The sequence below is a fragment of the Phaseolus vulgaris genome, chromosome 5, assembly GCF_051622355.1.
Source record: "Phaseolus vulgaris cultivar YP4 chromosome 5, ASM5162235v1, whole genome shotgun sequence".
NCBI lineage: Eukaryota > Viridiplantae > Streptophyta > Magnoliopsida > Fabales > Fabaceae > Phaseolus > Phaseolus vulgaris.
In genome coordinates, this window is record NC_143502.1 from 13695929 (window position 1) to 13713979 (window position 18051).

The window sequence follows — 18051 nt, forward strand, 5'->3', positions numbered from 1 at the left end:
TCCTATCTAAGACAGCTCAGCAACAGCAAGCACAGCCTAGCCTTCAACATCTTTCAAAGGGGTTTGGATTCTTCAAAGCTTGAACACCACTTGGTTCAACAATCTCCCCCTATTTGATGAAGACAAATCCCTGATGCTTGTGTTGTACCTGATTGAATCTGAAGCAGTTCCTGCGAAACACAGTTTTAAGCAAAGCATAAAACTTCTTATATTTGGTTAACACATAAACAAATATAGAAATTCAGAACATAATATTAGAGCAAACAACAAACAAATATAGGAGCAAAAACCTATGAGGTTTCACTCATACAAACTGTTTTGCAAAAGATAAAAACTGAAACCAAACATACCATACATCTCCCCCTATTTGTCTTCACAAATAGACAAAAAGAAGAGATGAAAAAGATAATTGTTCTTAATACATCAGATTTAAAACAACAAAAGCAGAAAACAGAAAAACTGATACAACCACCAAAAACAATCGGTTGTTTCGATACATCAACCGGTTGTTTTTCTCTTCATTCATCATCATCATCATATTGAAGATCAAAGATCTGGTTCTGTACTGCCTCAATTTTTTCATCTAGGGTCATGAAGTGTGCATCCATGCTGTCAAACCTGTTATCAATCCTCTGGAAATTGCTGACACATAGATCATGGAGATTCTTTTCATTCTCCACAAAGCTATCAAGCATATTAACCATGAATCTCTCAAAAGGAGACATGGTTTGCATTCTTTCTTCTTGATTTCCAACACCAGCACTAAGTCCAACATCTTGATGTGCTTCAGGTAGATCTTCATGTTGAAAATCCATATTTGCAGCATGTTCATCTTCTTCATGATCAGCAGCAACACTAGATGAGGCTCCAAGGTCACCATCTTTGCTAATCCATTTGCCACCTACTTTGGTGAATCCCATTTTACTGAGAGATCCATTGTTCAACTCTTGAGTTGACTTGACCAACTCAGATGTTTCATCCTCTAGGTTCACTTCAAAATAGAGCAGAAATTTAGAAATCAAAACAGCATATGGATAGTGATAGTCACTTAACCTCATTGCCTTTTGCATGTGCTCTTTGATGATGTGTATCCAATTAATTCTAATCTTCTTCATAATGCAGAAGATGTACACCAGATCCTCCTCTGTAAGAACTGAATGATTGCTCGCCCTTGGAGTTAGAATCCAAATCAAGATTTTCACAATTTTTGCAAATGAGAGTGTCACACTTGCAAGAAGAATTTTTTAAATGAGTTTCTAGATTTTTGAAATCCTTTTTAGATTTTTCAATCTCATCTTCAGGTGTTTTCACTCTCTTTTCCAGCCAGCTGTTAAGTTCTTTCAATTGGTTGTTTGAAAGCACCAATCGATTAGCTTCATCGTGAGTTTCTTGAAAAGCTTCAAGCAATTCACTATAATTTTGTTCATTTAAAGAAGCATAAGAACTTACTTCACTTGAGCTGCAAGATTCATCATCATCTTCAGCAATCAAACAGATGTTTGCTTTCTCATCTTCAGTTGATGAAGAGCTTGATGATGATACCTCATTCTCATCCCAAGCTATGTAGGCTCTCTTTGTCTTGCTCTTCTTTTCCTTATAGCTAGCCTTTTTCTCCTTGCTTTTGTTTGGACAATCTGCCTTTATGTGACCTTGCTCACCACAACCAAAACAAGTATAGTTATTGGAATTAAAATCATTGGATTTCTTGTTTCCATACCTATCTTTGTTGTTTTCCTTGTTGCGGTTCCTCTTCAAGAATTTGCTAAACTTTCTTGACAGCAAGCTAAGGTTTTCCTCATCACTATCATCGATGGATTCTTGTTTGCCTTTGTGCTTGGAAGCTTTTAAGGCTATGCTCCTTACGTGCTTGTCTTCGCTTTCTTGAACATTGAGTCGATTCATCTCTAACTCATGTTCTCTAAGCTTGCCAAACAAAGAAGCCATACTCAAGGATGCTAGATCTTTAGATTCGGATATAGCAGTTACCTTAGGTTGCCATGCTCTATCAAGACATTTCAAGATCTTGATGTTTAGTTCTTCCTTTTCAAAGGTCTTGTCAAGGCTCATGAGATAATTGATGATGTGCGTGAATCTTTTCTGCACTTCAGCAATTGTTTCACCTTTGAGCATTTTGAACATCTCATACTCTTGGATTAGAGTATGCTTCCTAGCTCTCTTTACCCCATTCGTACCTTCATGAGTTACCTCCAAGGTGTCCCACATTTCTTTTGCTGATTTGCATTGAGAGACCCTGAAAAACTCATTTGAATTTAAAGCAGAGGTTATTATGTTTTTAGCAATGCAATCAAATTCGGCCTTCTTGCTTTCTGAATCAGTCCATTGAGACCAAGGTTTTTCAATGAAAGATCCATCTTTTTCAAACTTTGGGACAAAAGGACCATTTTCAATTGCATTTCAAATTCCTTTGTCAAGTGATTCCATAAAGATTTTCATTCTCACTTTCCAAAATTGGTAGTTCAAACCACAAAACAGAGGTGGTCTGTTGATTGAAGCACCTTCCCCAAAAGGTAGTCTATCAGCCATCAAAAAACAGTTTTAGGATCACACTTGAATAAATTTAAAGAACCAAGCTCTTGATACCAATTGTTAGAATGGATGGCTTTAAACTAGAGGGGGGGTGAATTGTTTAAAGAGGGTTTTCGCAAACTTTTAAGCCAAGAATGAAATTACTTCGAGAAACAAATGATAAGGTATTCAGTTTGCCAAAACAATAAGCAAAATCAACAACACCAGAAAAACAATCGGTTGTTTCGCAAAAACAATCGGTTGTTTCGCAGAAACAATAGGTTGCTTATACCAGTTTGCTAATATCAAAACTGAATTTAAAGAGATTAAGGATAGAGAGAATGCACACAGATGTTTATACTGGTTCACTCTAAACCCAGAGCTACATCCAGTCTTCTCAGAAACCACTGAGGAATTCCACTAAGCAATCAAACCTAGATCACTTACAACACAACCAAGAAAGTGACCATGATCCCCTCAAGACACACACTTCTCTTGGTCAACATACCAACACTAAGAATGTTGATCTTGATCCCCTCAAGAACACACAACACTTCTCAGCAAACACACAAAGTTCTTTCAACAGATACAAGGATTACACTTGTTATAGAAACAAATCTGAAATCAATACAAGAGAAAATCCTATCTAACACTCTTTGATCAAACTCAATCTCTAAGCAATCTCAACTCTTTCAAAATCTCAAAATTTGTGTTGTTGTAAAACCCAAATTTGTTTTACTGTTTTATATTCAAAGATGTTGTTTGTTATTAAATCTTAACAAACTTTTCATTGCATTTAAAGATTGGTCAAAGCATTAAAAACTGAAGCGTAAACAGTTGGAAAATCATTTAATGTTGAGTCAAAGCATAAAATAGTTTTTCTGTTATGGTACCAAAACAAACAATCGGTTGTTTCCACGAATCAATCGGTTGTTTTGGTTTTGACAGCTAGTCAACCATAAAAACAGTTTTCAACCTTTTCTAAAAACACCTAAGTATGAAACAATCGGTTGTTTAGACAAAACAACAGGTTGTTTTTCACTTAGTTTGAAAAACACTTTTCTTTTTAAAAAGGTTGAGAATGCCTATGCTTTGGATTCAATCAAGAGTGGATTACAAACACAATCTACCCAGATCCTATCTAAGACAGCTCAACAACAGCAAGCACAGCTTCAACATCTTTCAAAGGGGTTTGGATTCTTCAAAGCGTGAACACCACTTGGTTAAACATGGGTGGGATCTGGGTAGAATAGAATGTGATCCACTCCTTTGTTGAATCTAAAACTGATGTGATTTAAAAACTTTTTGAAATCAAGTGTTTTTCCAACTAACTGAAAAACAACCTGTTGTTTTGTCGAATCAACCGATTGTTTTACTCTTAGGAGTTTTGAAAAGGTTGAAAATTGTTTTAGTTTGGTTGACTTAACTGTCAAGCCAAACAATTGGTTGTTTCTGTTAAAATATATGGCCATAAACGAGAGGGGGTGAATTGTTTAGGAGGGGTTTTTGAAAAATATTTCAGCTTGAACAAAATCCATTGTGTGAATCCAGATCAGAATTTCAGTTAGCCAAGAATTTAAGCACAAAACAACAAAGCACCAGAAAAACAATCGGTTGTTTCTGCGAAACAATCGGTCTTTTATACCAGTCAAGCAATAACAACTTAATTTAAAGGAGTTTAAGGGAAGAAAGAGATACACAAACAGTTTATACTGGTTCACTCTTAAACCAAGAGCTACATCCAATCCCCAAAAGCCATTGGGCAATCCACTAAGCAATCAAAACAGATTACACACAAACCACCAAAGTAATGACCTTGAACCCTTCAAGAAACACACTCACTTTGGCACAACACACACCAAGAATGTTGATCTTGACCACCTCAAGAGCACATAACACTTCTTGGCAACAACACCAGAAACTACAGAATATTCAGAATGAATTACACTTGCTTACATAACAATCTGAAATCAATATAGATGTAATCCTATTCCACTCTCTCTTGAGAAAACCTAAAGGTTGATGTGAATGTTCAAAACTTGAAAGCAATCTTTCACAACTGAAAAACTCAAATATGTTTTTCTTGTTTGTTATAAAACATAAACAAACCATTTATACCTTTAAAAGATTGGTCAAAGCATTTGATAGAGGAGCGTATTCACTTGGAAATCATTTAAAGCACATTCAACTAACAAAACAGAATTTTGTTAGGATTTTCAAAGACACAATCGATTGAAACCACGAAACAATCAATTGTTTTGGTTTGACAGCAAGTCAACCAACCAAAACAGTTTTCAACATTTTCGAAAACACCTAAGAGTAAAACAATTGGTTGTTTCAACAAAACAACAGGTTGTTTTTCACTTAGTTTGAAAAGCACTTTAAACTCAAAAAGGTTTTAAAACACATTAGCTTTAGATTCAACAAAGAGTGGATTACACATTTAAACTACCCAGATCCTATCCTAAACACAACAACAACTCCAGCATTGCATCAAACACGTGGATTTGGATTCTTCAAAGCCTTTGATCACTCTTGATCAACAATCTCCCCCTATTTGATGAAGACAAATCTCTGGTTGCTTGTCTTGGACTATGTTTGAATCTAAAGCAGTTCCTGCAAAACAAAAACTTATGCAATACAAAGCATCTATATCAGCAGGTTAGAACAGCACATTAGCTTGTTTTCTGCATAATCATTACAGCAGAGAAAACTAGCCAAAATGGCAAACCAAATACAAACTTTAAACATCATCAGCAGCAGCAGAATAAAAAACTATTCAAGTAGATAGAGTTTGCAGAGTTTAAGACAACACAAAACCAAATTCTCCCCTTATTTGTCTTCACAAATAGACTTTAGGAAGAGATAAAACAGAAATTATTTCAGATAAAATAGAATATAAAGAGAAAGAGTAGTAAAGCATCTACAGAACAGAAACAATCGGTTATCCCGAGCAATCAATCGGTTGTTTTTCCTTCAGTCATCCTTTCCATATTGTAGCTCAAAAATTTGATTCTGAACAGCTTCAATCTGTTCATAAAGTGTCTGAAAGCAAGTGTCCATGCTTTTGGAATCTGGATTCAATGTTTTGTAAATTTGTAACACAAAGATCATGGAGATTTCTTTGATTTTCTGCAAAGCCATCAAGCTTATCCACCTTGTATCTCTCAAAAGAAGACATTGAGGGAGTCCCATCCCCTTGATTTCCAGCACTTGTTCCAGCATCAAAGTCAGTTGCAGGTTGTTCTTCATTGTGAACATTCATATCAACATCTTGATCTTCTTCATCAAAATCAGCAGGTACAGCACTCGAGGAACCACCACGATCACCATCTTTGCTTACCCATTTTCCATTGATCTTGGTGAAACTCATTTTGCTTAGTGAACCATTGTTCACTTCTTGTGTTGATTTCACCAACTCAGAAGTTTCATCCTCAAGATTCACTTCAAAATAGAGTAGAAATTTAGAAATTAAAACAGTATAGGGGTAATGGTAGTCACTTAACCTCATGGATTTTTAAATATGCTCTTTGATGATATGAATCCAATTGATCTTGATTTTCTTCATGATGCAATAGATATAGACAAGATCTTCTTCTGTTAAAACAGAATGGTTGTTTTCCCTTGGAGTTAGAATCCAAGTGACAATGAGAGCCAACACCCTCTCATCTAATTTCAGCCCTCCAACTGAACAAGTTCTTACTTGAGCTTGTGGATTATTCAAACAGCTTTTGTAATATTAAATCTTGTTGAAGTCTTCCACTACACCAATGTTTCCTTTATTAATTCTCAGCCCAGCATACTTCAAACCAGTTACAGCAGCCCATACATCATGAGTAATCTCCATGTCTACACCTTTAACATGTGAAACAAGATTGTTTCCTTCAAACTTCAAGTTTTTGTAGAACACCTGAATTAGATCCGGATATATGTTCCCCTTCACCTCCAAGAACCTTTTAAGCAGCAGTTCCTTGAGAAGCCTTCTCACATTGTCCAGTTTTTGGCTTTTCAACCAATCAAAGGAGACAACTTTTGGATTGTTTATCACTTTTGTACTTGTTTCAAAGCGATACCTCTCAATCAATTCATTATCTCCTGAAAACCAGCCCTCAAGACGTCCACCTGACCTCACAGCCCTAGTTTTGATCCTCTTGGATGTAGGTGGAGTGGAATCCATGAAAGCAGAATGAGACAAAGGCACACACACAAGGAGAGAAAGAGATGTTGCAAGAGATGAGCCAATGGGTTGTTTATGTGAAGGAAAACAGTTGCAACAGATTTTATAGCAAAGCAAAAACCTTCTTTGATCCTTTGGTGATAGTTTTCAAGGTAGAGAACTGGTCCAAGCTCTGCACAAAAAACGTCAGCATAAAGCAGAAAAACGCATGGTTAACACATGTGACTTTTGACTAGACATAAAGGCTCTTGAATTTCCAAGATATGGAATATATTGCTTTATGACAAGGTGTAACTTCCTCCAGAACCAAATCAAGCTTTCAAGACAGCTTTATTGACTTAAAGACTCATTAAATTTTGAATCTGCAAAAGATAGAATCCATAGAGAAATCAAATCAATTCTTCACAGTGTTGTCAGAGGAGAAACAATCGGTTGTTTTAAGGAAACAATCGGTTGTTTTTCTGCAGCAGTTTAACAAAATGTGAATTCCAAGCATAAACTGAGAAAGGTTCAAAACAGATGTAATTGCTCATTTGAAAAAGAAGAATTTAATCATGAATTAGTAATTGAAAAGTAAAGACAAGGAAGGTCTTATCCTTTTGTTATGAAGTCCCTTCAAATGAGTCATTGTTTGTGATCAAGAATGCTTCTTTTGGCTTTTGAAACAGCTTGGACTGGTACACACCCTTAATTCAGTTCCAGTCACATTTCTTTTCTTCCAAGAACTTGATCAGATAACTCAGAACTTCATGTTTCTATAGTATCCCTGCATCAAAATGAATTCAAGCAACAAGATTTGGTCCCCTTACAAATGTGGGTCCATTTGATTTATTTTTGTCATTTAAAACCTCATAACCTTTGGGAATCCATTTCATGAAACCTTTGGGAACAAAATATTTCCTTATTTTACAGAATCTAATTGAATGGCCTCTTTTCATGCAATAAAAGCATGTAACAACCGGTTGCTTCAACTTAACAATCGGTTGTTTTCCTGACAGTTTTGAAAAAGACTTTGAAAACTTATCTTGCTTGTTCTGTGGATTAAAACCTAATCCAGTTTTTCCAAAAACACAATTTTGAGATGCCAAGACATTCTCAAAGTTGGATTTACCCTTTGAAAGCTTATCCACAGTTCTAACAAGATAATGAACTTTCTTTTCAAGATTTTCACAATTTTCACAAACAAGAGAGTCACACACATGAGAAGAGTTTTTGCAATGCTTTTCAAGATTTTCAAAATCATTTCTTGATTTTTCCAGTTCTTCTTCAAGTGTCTTGACCCTTTTTTCAAGCCAGTTATTCAACCCTTTCAATCGGTTGTTTGAGAGAGCCAATCAGTTAGCTTCTTCATGAGTTTCTTTAAAAGCTTGAAGTAATTGACTATAATTTTCAGCACTTAGGGAAGCACATGAACTTACACTGCTTGAGCTGCTTGACTCCTCATCTCCTTCTATTATGAAGCATATGTTGGCTTTTTCATATTCACTTGATGAGAAGCTTGATGAAGAGACTTCATTTTCATCCCAAGCAATATATGCTCTTCTTGATTTTCCCTTTTTTTCCTTGTAGCTTGACTTCTTTTCATTGCTTTCTTTATTTGGGCAATCAACTTTTATATGCCCTTGTTCACCACAACCAAAGCAAGTATAATTGTTAGAATTGAAATCACTAGTTTTCTTGTTTCCATACCTTTCTTTGTTGGCTTCTTTGTTGCGATTTCTCTTCAAGAATTTACTAAACTTTTTTGACAGCAAACTAAGGTTTTCTTCCTCACTTTTATCACTTGACTCTTGTTTACTTTTTGTGCTTGGTAGCTTTCAAGGCAATGCTCCTCACATGCTTATCTTTACTTTCTTGAACATTGAGTCTATTCATCTCCAACTCATGTTCTCGAAGCTTACCAAACAATGAAGTCGTTATCAAGGATGTCAAGTCTTTTGATTCAGAAATTGTTGTGACTTTAGGTTGTCAAGATCTATCAAGGTACTTGAGAATCTTGATGTTTAGTTCCTCTTTATCAAAGGTTTTCCCAAGGCTCATTAGGTGGTTGATGATGTGAGTGAACCTCTTATGCACTTCAGCAATAGATTCTCCCTTAAGCATTCTAAACATCTCATACTCTTGTATTAGAGTATGTTTCATTTCTCTCTTCACATCATTTGTTCCTTCATGGGTGACTTCCAAGTGTCCCACATCTCCTTGGCCGATGAACATTGTGAGATCCTGAAAAATTCATCTGAATTCAAAGCAGATGTTATGATATTATTGGCAATACAATCAAACTTGGCCTTTCTATTTTCAGCATCAATCCATTGGGACCAAGGTTTTTCAATAAAAGATCCATCCTTTTCAAATTTAGGAATAAAAGGGTCCTTTTCAATTGCATCCCAAATTCCTTTATCAAGATATTCAACAAAGATTTTCATTCTAACTTTCCAAAATTGATAATTCAAACCACAGAACAGAGGTGGCATGTTAATTGAGGCACCCTCCCCAAAAGGTAGTTTTTCAGCCATAGAAAAAAGATTTTAGGATCAAACTTGAATATTTTTCAAGTACCAAGCTCTTGATGCCAATTGTTAGAATATATGGCCTTAAACGAGAGGGGGTGAATTGTTTAAGAGGTGTTTTTGAAAACTTTTTCAGCTTGAACAAAATCCTTTTTGTGAATCCATATCAGAATTTAAGCACAAAACAGCAAAGCACCAGAAAAACAATCGGTTGTTTATACCAGTCAACCAATAACAACTGAATTTAAAGGAGTTTAAGGGAAGAAAGAGATACACAAACAGTTTATACTGGTTCACTCTTAAACCAAGAGCTACATCCAATTCCCATAAGCCACTGGGCAATCCACTAAGCAATCAAAACAGATTACACACAAACCACCAAAGTAGTGACCTTGAACCCTTCAAGAAACACACTCACTTTGGCACAACACACACCAAGAATGTTGATCTTGACCACCTCAAGAGCACACAACACTTCTTGGCAACAACACCAGAAACTACAGAATATTCAGAATGAATTACACTTGTTTACAGAACAATCTGAAATCAATATAGATGTAATCCTATTCCACTCTCTCTTGAGAAAACCCAAAGGTTGATGTGAATATTCAAAACTTGAAAGCAATCTTTCACAACTGAAAAACTCAAATATGTTTTTCTTGTTTGTTATAAAACATAAACAAACCATTTATACCTTTCAAATATTGGTCAAAGCATTTAATAGAGGAGCATATTCAGTTGGAAATCATTTAAAGCACATTCAACTAACAAAACAGAATTCTGTTAGGATTTTCAAAGAAACAATCGATTGAAACCACGAAACAATCGATTGTTTTGGTTTGAAAGCAAGTCAACCAACCAAAACAGTTTTCAACCTTTTCAAAAACACCTAAGAGTAAAACAATCAGTTATTTCGACAAAACAACAGGTTGTTTTTCACTTAGTTTGAAAAACACTTTAAACTAAAAAAGGTTTTAAAACACATTAGCTTTAGATTCATCAAAGAGTGGATTACACATTTAAACTACCCAGATCCTATCCTAAACACAGCAACAACTCCAGCCTTGCATCAAACACGTGGATTTGGATTCTTCAAAGCCTTTGATTACTCTTAATCAACAGTTTCATAGTTTCAACCGATTGTTTCTTTGAAAATCCTAACAGAATTCAGTTTTGAATGGTGAATCTGCTTTAAATGTTTTCCAATTGAATACGCTCCTTCATTAAATGCTTTGACCAATCTTTGGAAAATATAAATGGTTTGTTTATGTTTTCAAATATGTAAGAAACAGTTTTGAGAAATTCAGTTTGACAAATTTGATTCTAAGATTCCAATATTCACATCAAGCTTTGGGTTTTCAACAAGAGTGGAATAGGATTGCAATTGTATTCAATTCATATTGTACTGTGATCAGGTGTAATCATTTCTAAACCTATTGTATTTTTGGTGTTGTGTTGCCAAAGAGTATTGTGTGTTCTTGAGGTGTTCAAGATCAATACTCTTGGTGTGTTTTGCCAAAGGTAGTGTGTTTCTTGAAGGGTTCAAGGTCACTACTTTGGTGGTTTGTGTTTTGTAATCTGGTTTGATTGCTTAGTGGATTACCCAGTGGTATTATGGGGACTGGATGTATTTCTCTCTTACCCTGAACTCATTTAAATTTTGTTTTAAGCTTTGCTGATATAAACAACCAATTGTTTCGAAGAAACAACTGATTGTTTTTCTGTTGTTTTGCTGTATAATTGCTTAAATTCTTGGCTAACTTGATTCCTGTTCTGGATTCACACAAAGAATTTTGTTAAACCTGAAAAAGTTTTCAAAAAACCCCTCTTAAACAATTCACCTCCCCTCTCGTTTAAGGTCATATATTCTAACAACACTGAGCTGCCATTTACATGTACATGTCAGATTTGTTAGAATTTGTAACTCGGGATCAGGAGCTCAATATAAATATATATATATATATATATATCAATTTTTTATGATGTAAGTATCTTTACCTATATTTCAATTTAATTTATATTAAATTAGTATTCATTATACTTTAACTAATTACTTGTACGTTTTTTACTAGTGTCTCTATCACTGAGGGGAAGGAAAATGTGTATGGATTCTTACACTAGTACAAAATTTGAAAACAACAACTATTTATTTAGTGCGGCTTAGCGTTTAAACGCATTTGTAAAAAACGCGGTGGCATTTTTGTAATTAAATTGATTTACAAATGCGGTTCTAGGGTAAGACCGCATTTGTAAATCAATTAAAATGAATTACAACTGCGGTCATATTGAATTACAACTGCGGTCTTTACTATGACCGCAGTTGTAATTCATTTTAATTGATTTACAAATGCGGTCTTACCCTAGAACCGCATTTGTAAATCAATTTTACCCTAAAAATAGAAGCGCACCACTGGTTTTCACTTTCATATTCGTCTTCTCCGCTCTTCGTTTCAACGTTCTCAGCTCTCTCCGCTTTGCATTGTAAGTTTCAGCTCTCTCTTCTTCAACGTTTGTTTTCGTTTTCGTTTTTGTCATTGTCATTATTCACTTCCTTGGCATTGTCATTTCGTTTCCTTACTCGTTTTCTGCATATAGGTGGTTACTGTTCTATTGGTTCTCTGGTTTTTTCTGCTCCGCCACCGCCACTGCTTCCGTCACCGCCACTGCTTCCGCCACCGCCTTCGTCTTCGTCTCCGATCACCATCAACCTAAAGGTTGGTGTTGTATTTATTTAATATTTTGAATTTATATTTAAAATTTTGAATTCATATTTAATATTTTGAATTTTTATTTTTCTGTATTATAATATATATTTAATTAATAACTAATATAACTTGGAATGTATAACTAATAACTAATAATTTATATATTTGTGTGTATTTTGAATTTTTGTATTATATAATTTCTATTTTCTTAAATTTATATTATATATAAATTCTATTTTTGTAATTATTTTTATTTTTTGCACTTTCTCTTTGCATATCTTTCTTTTTTTCCCTGGCATCATTTATTTTTTATAATTGTCACTTTAAACTACTTTTACTTAAATAAAAATGAATATGATATTAATCTTTATGGAATTATAATTCTATAGTGTATTAAACTTTGTTCTAGAATTTTAATTTTAGAAGTGAAATATTTAGTTAGTTGTTAATTACATTTTAATAAAAGTTTTATGTTATGTTAGTTATTGTTACTTTTAGAATAGAAATATCGTGTTTGGATTGAGTCCGGGGGTGTTCGACCCTCGGCAAATGTGTGAGATTGAAGAGAATACTAATTATTAGAAAATCCTAACTATATTCCAGAATATATAATGGATCGAAGTTGGATTAATGTTGTTCGTATAAGTGATGAGTATGAAAGGGGAGTAGAGGAATTTATACAATTTGCGCAGCGTAACGCGATTATTAGTGGTCATGATGGAGCAAAGATCAGGTGTCCGTGCGTTAACTGTTTGAATGGAAGGATACTGGATGTGAATATCATGAGGGAACACCTGCTATGTGATGGGTTTCTTCGATCTTATACAACTTGGACATGGCATGGTGAATTATTAAATTTACCACGTGTTTCCGTAACTGAAGAATATGTGGGTTCTACCATGGATGAAGCAGTACACGATGATGGAGATGATGATCGATTGGAGGACATGATTCGTGATGTGGGAGCTGAGTGTTTTGCAAAAGCGCATGGATATGAAAGTATGTCAAAAGATGCAGAGACTCCTTTGTATCCTGGATCAACTAACTTCACACGGTTGTCGGCGGTGTTAAGATTGATGAATTTGAAGGCAATAAACGGATGGACTGATAAAAGCTTCACGGAATTGCTCCAGCTGTTGAAGGATATGCTTCCAGAGGGAAATAGTCTACCTAATCGTAATTACGAGGCAAAAAAGATTCTTTGTCCAATGGGTATGGAGTACAAAAAGATACATGCATGTCCTAATGATTGTATATTATACCGGAAAGATTTTGAATTGTTGAAAAGTTGTCTGAGGTGTGGGTTATCACGTTATAAGTTGAAACAAAAAGATGATGATTCTATTGATGACATGGAAAAGCATGGACCCCCAATGAAGGTTATGTGGTATCTTCCCATCATTCCAAGGATGAAGCGTTTGTTTGCAAACCCAGACGATGCTAAGAATCTTAGATGGCATGCAGATGAGAGGAAATGCGATGGCATGTACCGACATCCAGCTGATTCTATTCAATGGAAGAAATTTGATGATGACTTTCCAGAATTTGGTAAAGAATCAAGAAATATCCGACTTGGTTTAGCTACAGACGGAATGAATCCGTTTGGTAATATGAGTACAAATCACAGTTCATGGCCTGTATTACTAGTTATTTACAACTTACCTCCTGGATTGTGCATGAAGCGAAAATACATGATGTTGTCTATGATGATATCCGGTCCGAAACAACCAGGGAATGATATTGATGTTTATCTAAGTCCCCTAATTGAAGATTTGAAGTTAATGTGGGACCAGGCTGTCGAAGTATTTGACGGATTTGCTAATGAAACTTTCAAGCTTCATGCCATGTTATTTTTCACCATCAATGACTTTCCGGCATATGGTAACTTATCAGGTTATAGTGTTAAGGGTCACAAAGCGTGTCCAATATGCGAAGAAGACACTACTTCTCAACAATTGAAACATGGAAGGAAAACAGTATATCTTCGGCATCGGAGGTTTCTTAGAAGTCATCATCCTTACCGGAGGTTGAAAAAAGCCTTTAATGGACACCAAGAGGGTAGTGGTCCACCAACTCCATTAACCGGTGTTGAGGTTTACGAAAAGGTAAATAACATAGACCACACCTTCGGCAAGTCCAAAAAAAAGTCATCTGTGACAAATATTTGGAAGAAGAAATCAATCTTCTTTGATCTTCCGTACTGGTCGAGGTTAGAAGTCAGACATTGTATAGATGTAATGCATGTTGAGAAGAATGTGTGTGATAGCTTAATTGGTACACTTCTTAACATTAACGAGAAGACGAAGGATAGTCTAAATGCTCGTTTAGATTTGATTGAGATGAACATACGCGGCGAGTTGGCACCCATACAAATGGGTAAGCGTACATATTTGCCCCCAGCCTGTTACACAATGTCAAAAGATGAAAAAATTAGTTTTTGTCAATGTCTAAAGGGTGTGAAAGTGCCACAAGGACATTCCTCAAATGTGAAGAGTCTAGTGTCAATGCAAGATTTGAAGTTAATTGGGTTGAAGTCTCATGATTGTCACATCTTGATACAACAATTGTTGCCGGTAGCTATCCGTGGGATCTTACCAAAAAATGTTAGACACACCATAACCCGTTTGTGCTCATTCTTCTCTTCCATCTATTGTAAAGTCATTGATCCCTCAAAACTAGATGAACTTCAAAATGAAATTGTTGTTATCTTGTGTGAATTGGAAATGTTTTTTCCTCCGTCTTTTTTTGACATCATGGTTCATCTAGTGGTGCATCTGGTAAGAGAGGTTAGATTGTGTGGACCAGTGTACTTAAGATGGATGTATCCTGTTGAGCGGTATATGAAAATTTTGAAAGGTTATGTGAAAAATCATTATCGTCCAAAGGCTTCAATGATTGAAAGGTACATAGCTGAAGAAAGTATTGAATTTTGTTCAGAGTACATGACAAAAGCAAATCCAGTAGGTGTTCCAGCTAATTCATGGCACCACAGGCGTTCTACAAGTAAATGTTTACGTGGTGTGAATATTGTAAGCAAATCTCGATCAGAAGTCTTGCAAGCACATTTGTACATATTGAATAACACAGATGAAGTTGTACCTTACATAGAAGCTCATAAAGCCATTGTGAAGGCAAATAACCCAAGACAAGCAGAGAAATGGGTCTTGATGGAACATAATAGAACTTTCATGCCTTGGTTTAAAGATGAGGTGTTCAAGGATTCAACGGCATCAGAGACCTTGACTTGGTTGGCTGCTGGATTGAAGTTTGATGTCATTTCATGTACAGCGTACGAAGTGAATAATTGTATATTTTACACGAAGTCCCTGGATGAAAAGAGTACAGTTCAAAATTCTGGTGTTACTCTTGAAGCCGAGTCAATGCAGTTTTCGACTTCGAAAGATACAAATCCAGTACTTGGATCAATGGCATACTATGGGTTTATAGAAGAGATATGGGAGATTGACTACACTAAGTTTTCCGTTCCAGTTTTCAAGTGTAAATGGGTTGATAATAAAAGTGGGGTTAAAATTGATGAATCAGGATTCACACTAGTGGACTTTCGAAAGATAGGGTATCGAGATGAGCCATTTATAATGGTTCAACAAGCATCTCAGGTTTTCTATGTGAAAGATCCTACGTCAGAACATTGGTATGTCGTTTTACACGGGAAAAAACAAGGGGAAGCCATAGATGATATTGAATATGGCGAAACTCGTTCATTCACACCAATGATAACTAATAAAGATGACGATGTACTTGATGATGTACATGCAACCCGTAAAGACCACAGTGAAGGAATTTACATATAAACATTCAACCCACATGCAACATGTAAATAAACATTTATAATTTTATGTATTATTTTTATATGATTTTAATTCGATGCACATTAACTAATGTTTGTTACCTAATTTTTTTAACAGAGACATGGATGACGACCAGACTCCAGTCAGACCTCGATCTGGGCGAGGTAGTAGAGGACCTACTAGATTGAAGCGTCTTGCATTGAGACGTGCTGCTGGTGAGAAGACACATGTTGACATTGACGTCAACACTGGAGTGGCTTTTGGTCCTAAGGCAGATGAGTTTATGAGCTATCTTGGAGTTGTTTCTCGTGAGAGGCTCTCCATTTTGATTAATTCATGGGATGAGGTTTCAGAGGTTGATCGGAACATGCTATGGGAGGATGTTCTGGTAAGCTTTACATTATTATTGTTATCATATAATGCTTTTTAATATTGATTAATTAATTTTAATTTCATGATGTTATTTTGCAGGCAAACTTTGACATTCCTGATGTGGAACCGCTTCGATCAAAGATATTATCCAATATCGCACTTAAATTTCGTACCTTTAAGTCAAGACTAACATCGAGATACATTTTTGGCGACCTTAAAGACGAAAATCCATGTTTAAAGTACCAACATATTGATGAAGAGACATGGCGTCTTTTTAGAGAAAGCCGTGAAAATGAGGCTTGGATGGTAAGTGAAGTAACTTTTTTGTTTATATAACATTAATAAGTTTATCTTATTTACTTCAGTTTGTTTATTTCAATTATGACAGGATCGTCGGAAGAAAGCTCAAGAGATAGCTTTGAAAAATCTTACCCTGCACGTTATGTCTCGTTCGGGGTATAGAAAACTTGAGCAAACACTGATGGTGGAAAAGGAGAAATCTCAACAGGGGACGTATTCTGAGAATGTGGAAACAGGGGTCACTTCTCCTCCACCACCTTTTCGCCATGAAAAATGGAAGAGGGCCCGAATTAAAAAGTCCGGTGCACCAAGTTCCGAGCAATCCGGGATTATAATCGAAAAATTTGTAAGTTATTTTTGTTATTTTCAATTTTTTTAAAGCATTAATTATATTAATGATTGAAAATATGATTTTTGTGTACTCTTGCAGGATTCCTTGGAATCCGACGGTACATTTGTTGCTGAAGGTCGTCACGATATCCTGGTTGAAGCAATTGGACGACCTGAACACTCTGGTCGTGTTCGTGCCGCTGGACAAGGGGTCGGAATTAAACTTTATTTTGGAGTTTCAGAACGACAGCCATCCTCCTCCTCCAAGAAGGAAACTCAAATGAAGACTAAGTTACGTGAAGAAATAATGGAGGAGATGAGAAAGGAGACTGATTTGATGTGGCTGGAGATGAAAAGGGAGAATGATCGAATGCGACAAGAGTTTCTATCGCAACAAGTTTGTGCTGAGCCGATTGAACCCCTTGTTAGTCCCACTCCCAAGAGCACAAAGGGGAGTTGTGCGGCTCCTCCAACATCAGGGGATGATATCAATGGGCAGACAGAGGATTGTGAGCTACTGGTAGTGGGCGGCAAACTTCCTCGGGTGGTGGCACTTGGAAAAGTCTATAAAAACGCCACCACCTTACATAACGTTCCTCTCTCCCCTGATGTGGCGAAGGTAACTGTTGAAAAAGTACGATTTCCTGATGCTCGTGTTCCACTACCTTCAGATGAGGTAACCACTGTGGCCGATGCATTTCAGACATTCGTTGCCTGGCCCAGAGAGCTCATTCGATCTATGCCCGAACCTCATGTAATAATTTCGTTTCATTATATTATTTTTTATTTATATTTATATATTACATATAATTTAATACAAATGTTGTTTATCTTGTAGGAACCTTTTCAGCCACCAACTCCGAAAAAGAAGCGTGAGGTTCCAGTTGACGATCCTATGGCTTCCCTACGTCTCATTGCTAGTCAGATTGGCAATGATCCTTTTCCAGTTCCGTGGGATAATACATTTTTTCAAATCAACACTGAACTGCCACTGATGATTTACAACACAGATTTATCAGAATTTATATCTGGGAACCAGGAGCTCAATATAAGTATAATTCAATTTTTTATGATGTAAGTATCTTTACCTATTATTCAATTTACTTTATGTTAAATTATTATTGATTATGCTTTAACTAAAAACTTGTAGGTTTTTGCATAGAGTCTGTATCACTGAGGGGAAGGAAAATATGTATGGATTCGTAGATCCTGCATATACTAATCCCGTTGGACCAAACTCAACTGAGACTCAAGCATACATCACTAACATCCTGGAAAAAGAGGGAAAACAAATTTATTTATGCCCTTACATTAATGAGTAA

General features: G+C 35.8%; 1 protein-coding gene across 1 annotated transcript; it reads left to right on the forward strand.

Moving 5' to 3' along the window:
- The first annotated feature begins 17036 nt into the window (after positions 1 to 17036).
- LOC137834439 (uncharacterized) lies at positions 17037 to 18051 on the forward strand. Its single transcript, XM_068642493.2, has 3 exons — positions 17037 to 17483; positions 17568 to 17803; positions 17880 to 18051. The coding sequence occupies exons 1-3, from the start codon at positions 17037 to 17039 to the stop codon at positions 18049 to 18051; spliced, it is 855 nt and encodes a 284-aa protein (XP_068498594.2).